Here is an 8,803-nt window from a genome sequence, read left to right as displayed (position 1 = left end):
GGGGTCGTGACCCACAGGTTGGTGACCCACAGGTTGAGAACTGCTGCCCTAACCAGTTAGGCTCAGTGGACAGAGCATTGGCCTGCAGACTGAAGGGTCCCAGGTTCGATTCCAGTCAAGGGCATGTACCTTGGTTGCGGACGCATACCCAGTGGGGAGTGTGCAGGAGGCAGCTGATCAATGTTTCTCTCTCATCGATGTTTTTAACTCTCTATCTCCCTTCCTCTCTGTAAAAAAATCAATAAAATATATTAAAAAACACACACAAGAAAACATGCTAAATTCAAATAGAGCCTTTTAAAAAGGCCTTCCTGGTTGTCCCATGAATCAAAAGACCACTGGTTTGCCCTGGCTGGTTTGGCTCAGTGGCTAGAGCGTCGGCCTGAGGACTGAAGGGTCCCAGGTTCGATTCCAGTCAAGGGCATGTACCTTGGTTGCGGACGCATACCCAGTGGGGAGTGTGCAGGAGGCAGCTGATCAATGTTTCTCTCTCATCGATGTTTTTAACTCTCTATCTCCCTTCCTCTCTGTAAAAAATAAAATAAAATATATTAAAAAAAAAAAAAGGTCACTGATTTGATTCCTGGTCAGGGCACATGACTAGGTTGTGGGCTCAGTTCCCAGTAGGGGCTGTGCAGGAGGCAGCTGATCAATGTTTCTCACAGTGATGTTTCACTTTCTCTCTCAAGTCAATAAAAACATTAAAAAAATAAAAATAAAAAGGCTGTACTCGTGCATCCTCCCCTAGCGGTGTGCACAGGGGCTTTCCCGTCCAGCAGGGAGAAGGTGCCCTCTGTCTGTTTTGCTTCCTTGGAGAGCCTGTGGTGGGGTGGCGGCTAACCAGCTCTGCCATTCTGTAATGTCATTAGTTGTATCTTGTTCTTTATTGTTTTGAGCTCAGGAGTTACTTTATCCCTGCAGGTTGTTGATGAGCGGGAATTTTTCGAGATCATGCCCAATTATGCCAAGAACATCGTTGTTGGTTTTGCAAGAATGAGCGGGAGGACCGTTGGAATTGTTGGCAACCAGCCTAACGTGGCTTCAGGTGGGAAGGGGACCCTCCCATAAACCTCCGGTGGGGGGGGGGGCGTGTCAGGGCTGCCTGGCCCTCGGTGTCTACCTTCTGCTTGTTCCTCGGACGTGGCCTTCCAAGCCAAAGAAAAAACTCAGATAGATGTTGTTATGAAAGCTGTTTTCTCTTTTAATGTTAATTTCTCAAATGCTTCTTTTATACTTTCCTATTTTTTAAGGCCTTATTGATAACTTTCCTCCTGAACTTGTAAGGTCTTAACTTTTTCAGAGGTCTGCTTTTTGTTCCCTTCAGTTAGATTTATGACTCATCCGTGAAACTCTGAGTTCCATGAGGGCAAGGGTGTTGGTGTCTTACTCAGTTTAACCTCCAGCGCCTTCAGTGGTTCCAGATACAGAGGATGTGACAAGTTAAATCTCGCTGTGTCTGTGCCCTACAGCTTTCTGGTGATACGGCCAGACCCGAGTCACAGCCAGGTGTCAGGGACTCTTCCATGGTTGTGCTCTGGGTGGGGTTGGGAGTGTGGAGTGGGGACCTTAGATACTGCTTTCCTCTCATGTATGGGATCCTGACATGGAAAAGTGTATTTTATTTCTGGAGGAAAATTTTCTTTCCAATGTGCTTCTAGGTATGGGAGGGCAGCAGGGCTTTCTCTGCAGGGCTCAGCAAGTCCCAAGTCAGGATCTAGAGAGGAGGAGGAACTGATGGCTCCTAAAGGGACATGGCCCAGAGGAAACATGCAGCCAGCTGTCTATACAGAGGCTGGCCAGCCTGTCCCACTTAGCCAGTGACAAAACTTATGAAGAAACAGGAATACCAGTGATAGCTTCAGGAATCTGCCTTGGACTTTGTTTTTGCTGGATTTATCCATCTAAAAACACCTAACTTTGAACTTCGGGGGCGGCGTTGGAGCCGGCGAGGACAACGACGACCACAGGAGCGAGCCCTCGGCTTGTTGCTCGCCATGCCGACCGTGCAGGAGCTCTACCGCAACTATGGCCTCCCAGCCGATGCCACGGAGCCAGTGGGCAGCATAAAGATGCCTATCAAGTGATACTGGATGGTGTGAAAGGTGGTACCAAGGAAAAATGGTTAGCAGCTCAGTTTATTCCAAAATTCTTTAAGCATTTTCCAGAATTGGCTGATTCTGCTATCAATGCACAGTTAGACCTCTGTGAGGATGAAGATGTATCAATTCGACGTCAAGCAATTAAAGAGCTTCCTCAATTTGCCACTGGAGAAAATCTTCCCCGAGTGGCAGATATTCTAACCCAACTTTTGCAAACATATGACTCTGCAGAATTTAACTTAGTGAACAATGCCCTATTAAGTATATTTAAGATGGATGCAAAAGGGACTTTAGGTGGCTTATTCAGCCAAATCCTTCAAGAAGACATCGTTAGAGAACGAGCAATCAAATTCCTTTCTGCAAAACTTAAGATTTTACCAGATGAGGTCTTAACAAAGGAAGTAGAGGAACTTATACTAACTGAATCCAAAAAGGTCCTAGAAGATGTGACTGGTGAAGAATTTGTCCTGTTCATGAAGATACTGTCTGGGTTAAAGAGCTTACAGACAGTGAGTGGAAGACAGCAACTTGTAGAGTTGGTGGCTGAACAGGCTGACCTAGAACAAACCTTCAACCCGTCAGATCCCGACTGTGTGGACAGGCTCTTACAGTGCACTCGGCAGGCGGTACCCCTCTTCTCGGTGCGCTCTTGGTTTTACATAGATGCTATCTTCATTACTCTGTTAGCTTATGTTTTTTCTTTTTTTAACTATATTTTTATTGATTTCAGAGAGGAAGGGAGACAGGGAGAGAGAGATAGAAACATCAGTGATGACCCCACACTGGGGATCCAGCCCACAACCCCAGGCATGTGCCCTGACCTGGAATCCAAATGTGTCCTGGTTCCTAGGTCGATGCTCAACCACTGAGCCGCTGGCCAGGCAGCTTATATTTCTATAGATATTCACTTGAGCATTCTCTTCAAACCTTTGCGTAAAAGTAGTAACATAGTGGAATCAATATTTAGTTTATGGGGGCTTGAGTAGGGTTGGTGAGAGACCAAAGCAGCAAGAAGTTTCTTTAAAGTCTTTCTAAGAGGCTTTTTTAAAGTCTTGAGAATTTTGCATCATAAATTATAATTTGGCTGAGTTTCTAAAATGCTTGCTTTAGTAATTTAACCTTTTTTCTTAAATTTTCTAACAGATTGTTGTTTTAAGTATATATGCTCTTTATCTCTGACTTTGTGCTATTTCTAGCCATCAGTGTTCCGGGATGTGCATACCATAGTTTTAAAAAAAGTTTAAAGGATCTATCCTTTGTGAAAATGTACAATCTGAAATTCAACACTGGAATCTTCCCCAAAATTTGGAACAGTTAAAAGATATGTAGATGTTGCCCTGCCCGAGTGGCTCAGTTGGTTGGAGTGTCATTCTGTGTACCAAAAGATTGCTGGTTAGACCCTGGTCAGGGCTCGTACAGGAGGCAACCAATCGATGTTTCTTGTATTCTATCTCTCTCTCTGTCTCTCTCTCTCTGTCTCTCAAAAAAAAAAAAAAAACAAACAACAAAAAAAAAAAACAAGGAAAAGGAGTGAAAAGTAATAATGAGCACAGGTATCAGCAAAGGACATTTTGCTTTTTATTTATTTTTTTAATTTTATTATTATTATTTTTTTAATCCTCACCTGAGGATATTTTTCCATTGATTTTTAGGGAGAGTGGAAGAGAGAGGGAAAGACAGAGAGAAACATTGATATGAGAGAAACACATCGATTGGTTGCCTCCTGCACTTGCCCCAACCATGGCCCAGGCCTGGAAGGAACCTGCAATCAAGGTACATGCCCTTGACCGGAATCAAGCCTGGAACCCTTTGGTCCACAGGCTAACGCTCTATCCACTGAGCCTAACCAGCTAGGGCGATATTGGGTTTTAAAAGTATCAATGCAGTCCAATTAAACTCTACAACTCTGTATTGATATATGTTAGTTCTAGTTAATATGCTAGGATATCTCAGGTTTACAATGAATGATTCTTTACAAGAATCAAAATGAGCAGGAACATACATACAAAGGTAAGAGCTAACCTTACAGAACCCAGTTAATTAGAATTTCTGTTTTTGCCTTATTTTCATGCTCTAATTTATCACATTGATATTTCAAAAATTTTACACTATCACCATTCCAAAATTTTTTTCTGGCTGCTAACGTAAGAACAGATTCTCTATTTCACTCAAAACAACAAAAATGATAGTAAAGCAATTTGTTCTTTTTTAATGAAACTTGTAAAAAGGAAAAAGTTTGATACTTTGTCAAGGGATTTTGAAGTGCATTTTAGTGAAAAGTAATAAAAAATAACAAAAAAATAAATAATAGTTGATGTAGCAATTCACTCTACCCAGTAGATGTACTCTTAGAAATATATGAAGATATATGTACGATAGTATTCATTATAACACTTAACATAACAACCAATGACAATAACAAAGAAACCAACCTAAATATCTATGCAAGATTCTTTAAATACGAATGAATAATTCTTTCACAATTATCTGATCTGCTTATATCCCCTCACCAGAAGCAATGAGGGTGATTTTTCTTTATGTAGTAAAATTTCATGATAACAGAAGAGAAACAAAATCAAATTAAAGAGATCCAAATTTCTATGTCTCATTGCTTTATCTTTTTCCTTTTACTTTTTAAAAATATACACTTCAATGAAATTCAGTACATTATTAATGTGCCACCATCATTTCTATTTCTAAAACGTCTTCATCAACTCAAAAAGAAATCTCATACCTTCTGAGCAGTCACTTCCTAGTCTCCTAGACCCTATATTTTTGTTATATAGATTATTTTGGGTTTTCCAATTATCCTTCTTTTATAATGAAATGTTTTTCCTTGGTGGACCTAAGTTCTTCATAAATATAACAAGCTTACAATTTAGAATTTATTTAAAATAATTTTGTCTTCATTGTGCCAATGTATTATCTTCTGAGTTCAGTTTTCTAATCTTAACTTAGTTACTTTCTGGTAACCAATTTTTTCACGTGTATAATGAGTATATTTTGTTTGTTTATATCTATGAATACTATTGCCTCCACTATCCCCTAATTTAGAGGTAAACTTCAGCTTTGTGCTTAGGAAAAATCCCTACAGAATGAGAAATATTTCAGCTGACACATGTAGGAATCAGACAGGCAAATAAGGAGGGCATCCTTTTGATAAATAAACAGGAAAAACTATGTAGGACTTCTAATTTCTTAGAAAGCTTATATCTTATTTCAATGTGGACGTAAACCATCTCTTTCCTCCATGTTGGTTAGCCTCTGTACCTTAGTATTTTACTTCCGCACCGCACCTCCTCTGAGTCTCGGTATGCTTTTCTCTTTCCTTCTAGTTGTAGAATTTCCACTCAGCCAGCCTTTCTGTGGTTCTGGGTGATGTCCATTCCGTCTTTTAGTTGTATTTTTGAAGTGGTTGTGCGAGGCAGCAAACTCCGGTGTTTACCTATGCCGCCATCTTGGTTTCTCTCCAAGAGGGACTTTTTAAAAAAAATATTTTTTTATTGCTTTCAGAGAGAGAAAGGGAGAAGGGAAAGGGAGATAGGAACATTGATGAGAGAGAAGCATCGATTGGTGCCTCTTGCACACCCTCTCCTGGGGATTGAGCCTGCAACCTGGGCGTGTGCTCTGACGGGGAATGAATTATCTTTGCATATAATTTATAGATGAAATAGGAGTTAGTTTTTTATTTAAAAAATTTTTCCCTATGCAGATATTTAATTGTTCCACACCATTGTAAAAAGACTTTCTTTCCACATTGTATTGTTTTGGTGCCTGGTCTAATAACAGTTTGTGGGTATATTTTTTCACAATCTGTTCTGTTTCATTGTTGTTTTTGCCTATCTTTATGCCTATGCCTTTACTGTCTTTTTTTAAAAAAAATTAATTTCAGAGACACAGAGAGAGGGAAAGAGAGATAGAAACATCAATGATGAGAATCATTGATTGACTGCCTCCTGCACTCCCCCTGCTGGGGATCCAGCCCATGACCTGGGCATGTGACCTGACCGGGAATTGAACTGTGACCTCCTGGTTCATAAGTTGATTCTCAACTACACCGGCTAGGCTGCCAATACTGTCTTGTTACTGTACTTCGCCTGGAACTGGAGCTCAGAGCTTGAGACTCCCTCCCGATTGAAAAAGACAATTGTGTCCTCAGCCGCCAGCCCTCTCCGCGTGTGCCTCCGTACCTCTGTACTGTACTTCCGCACCGCACCTCCTCTGAGTCTCGGTATGCTTTTCTCTTTCCTTCTAGTTGTAGAATTTCCACTCAGCCAGCCTTTCTGTGGTTCTGGGTGATGTCCATTCCGTCTTTTAGTTGTATTTTTGAAGTGGTTGTGCGAGGCAGCAAACTCCGGTGTTTACCTATGCCGCCATCTTGGTTTCTCTCCAAGAGGGACTTTTTAAAAAAAATATTTTTTTATTGCTTTCAGAGAGAGAAAGGGAGAAGGGAAAGGGAGATAGGAACATTGATGAGAGAGAAGCATCGATTGGTGCCTCTTGCACACCCTCTCCTGGGGATTGAGCCTGCAACCTGGGCGTGTGCTCTGACGGGGAATGAATTATCTTTGCATATAATTTATAGATGAAATAGGAGTTAGTTTTTTATTTAAAAAATTTTTCCCTATGCAGATATTTAATTGTTCCACACCATTGTAAAAAGACTTTCTTTCCACATTGTATTGTTTTGGTGCCTGGTCTAATAACAGTTTGTGGGTATATTTTTTCACAATCTGTTCTGTTTCATTGTTGTTTTTGACTATCTTTATGCCTATGCCTATACTGTCTTTTTTTAAAAAAAATTAATTTCAGAGACACAGAGAGAGGGAAAGAGAGATAGAAACCTCAATGATGAGAATCATTGATTGACTGCCTCCTGCACTCCCCCTGCTGGGGATCCAGCCCATGACCTGGGCATGTGACCTGACCGGGAATTGAACTGTGACCTCCTGGTTCATAAGTTGATTCTCAACTACACCGGCTAGGCTGCCAATACTGTCTTGATTACTGTACTTTATAGTTCTCAACCTGGAACAATTTTGATATCCTTGAGACATATGGCAATGTTGGAAACATTTTTGGTTTTCACAGGTGCCAATGGGGGTTGGGCTATCTAGGGTAGAAGCCAGAAATGCTGCTCAGCATCCTGTGTGCACAAACAAACCTCCACAGCAAAGAATTATTCAATTGAAAATGTCAATGCCAAGGTTGAGAAACCTGCTTTATAAGTATGTCTTGAAGTCAACTAGTGTCCATCTTCCATTTTTGTTCTTTTTCTAAATACTGTTTGACTAGTCTGTCTTCTTTGTATTGCCATATGAATTTTAGAAGGATCTGTTTAACAATATCTACAAAATAACTGCCTATGGTTTTGATAGGGATTGCTTGAAAATATAGATCTATCCAGGATGTTAGCTATAAAACTTAAAAAATAATTAAATCTAAAATAATTAAAATAGTATAAGTAAATAATTAAAATAGTATAAGTAAATAATTAATATTAAATACAATCTATATATATAAAAGGCTAAGCGACTGACTGTACATCTGTCTGACTGTCCAACCAACCGGCCGGTACATATGATGCACACTGGCAATTTAAAAATAAACATTGAGGGAGACAACCAAGATGGTGGCATAGGTAAACACCTGTACTTGCTGCCTCTCACAACCACATCAAAACTACAACTAAAAGACAAAACCAATATCATCCATTCCACCAGCTGGCTAAGTGGAAGTTCTACAACTAGAAGGAAAGAAAAAAGCGCATTGAGACTGGTAGGAGGTGCGGAAGTGCGCGCGAAATGGGCGGGCAACTGGGTGCGCTGTTGTTTTTTTCAATCAGGAGGGAGATACAAGCTCCCGTTCTGGGCGAGACTCTGGGGACCTAGACTCATATGGGGAGGAATGGGACGTCTGGCATCAGGCTAGAACATGAGGGCGGCTTTCTTTCAGAGGTGCTTGCAGCAATCATTGTTCCTGCAAGGGGCTGTGGGACACAGAGACCTGGGGACCTCTCCAAGCCAAAGCAGACTGGCAGCCTTTGCTGTTTGCCCCACCCTGGTGATTCCCTGAGACCCCACCCCACCCAATTTACAACCCCACCCAAGCTGTGCCCAGTGGCTTTTGCATATGAATGGACTGTCCTTTTGCAACCTAAAATCTAACAAACTGCAGCTGGGTCAAAGAGCTCCAAAGCTTCCAAAAGAAGGCCGAAGGCCTGGCAGCAGCAGCCTGCATTGCTTCACAGCTGGGCCTCATCTGGACACTTCCAAACCCCAAACAAAGAGGAGGAATCTGCAGATCTCTCTGTAGCTCCTGATGGATGGCCTCAGGCAGTGGCTGACTTTGCACCTCCTTGGAGATCCAAGAGTCAGTGTACCCAGTGGTCAGTGTGAGACCATACCAGATTACAAATCTTCACATCCATAAGTGCCACACTCAAGAGGCAGACTCAGTGAGCAGCAAAGCCCCACTGAAGCAAGTCCTGCCTCATAAGGATGTCTCCAGCACAGCAGTTCTCCCATTGTAGTCACAGCTGGTTCTCACAACCAATTGGCCTGGAGGTCAATTCCTCTCAGTGATACCAACAGCAATCAAGGCTTAACTACAACAAGACTGTGCACACAGCCCACAAAGGGGTACACCAAGAGTGTCCACCTCAGGTGATTGGGGAGGCTGAGCCACTGGGCCCTATAGGACAC

General features: G+C 41.7%; 1 protein-coding gene across 1 annotated transcript in view; it reads left to right on the top strand.

Annotated features, from left to right (window-relative positions):
* Positions 1 to 8,803, top strand: part of PCCB (propionyl CoA carboxylase, beta polypeptide) — a 63,952-nt gene that overhangs the window by 48,012 nt on the left and 7,137 nt on the right. Inside the window, exon 9 of the mRNA XM_014537503.1 lies at positions 922 to 1,045. Within this exon, the coding sequence (XP_014392989.1) occupies positions 922 to 1,045 (124 nt within the window). The remainder of the gene's footprint in view (positions 1 to 921; positions 1,046 to 8,803) is intronic.

This window comes from Myotis brandtii, unplaced genomic scaffold (genome assembly GCF_000412655.1).
Source record: "Myotis brandtii unplaced genomic scaffold, ASM41265v1 scaffold18, whole genome shotgun sequence".
NCBI lineage: Eukaryota > Metazoa > Chordata > Mammalia > Chiroptera > Vespertilionidae > Myotis > Myotis brandtii.
This window is presented reverse-complemented; position numbering and strand designations above follow the sequence as displayed.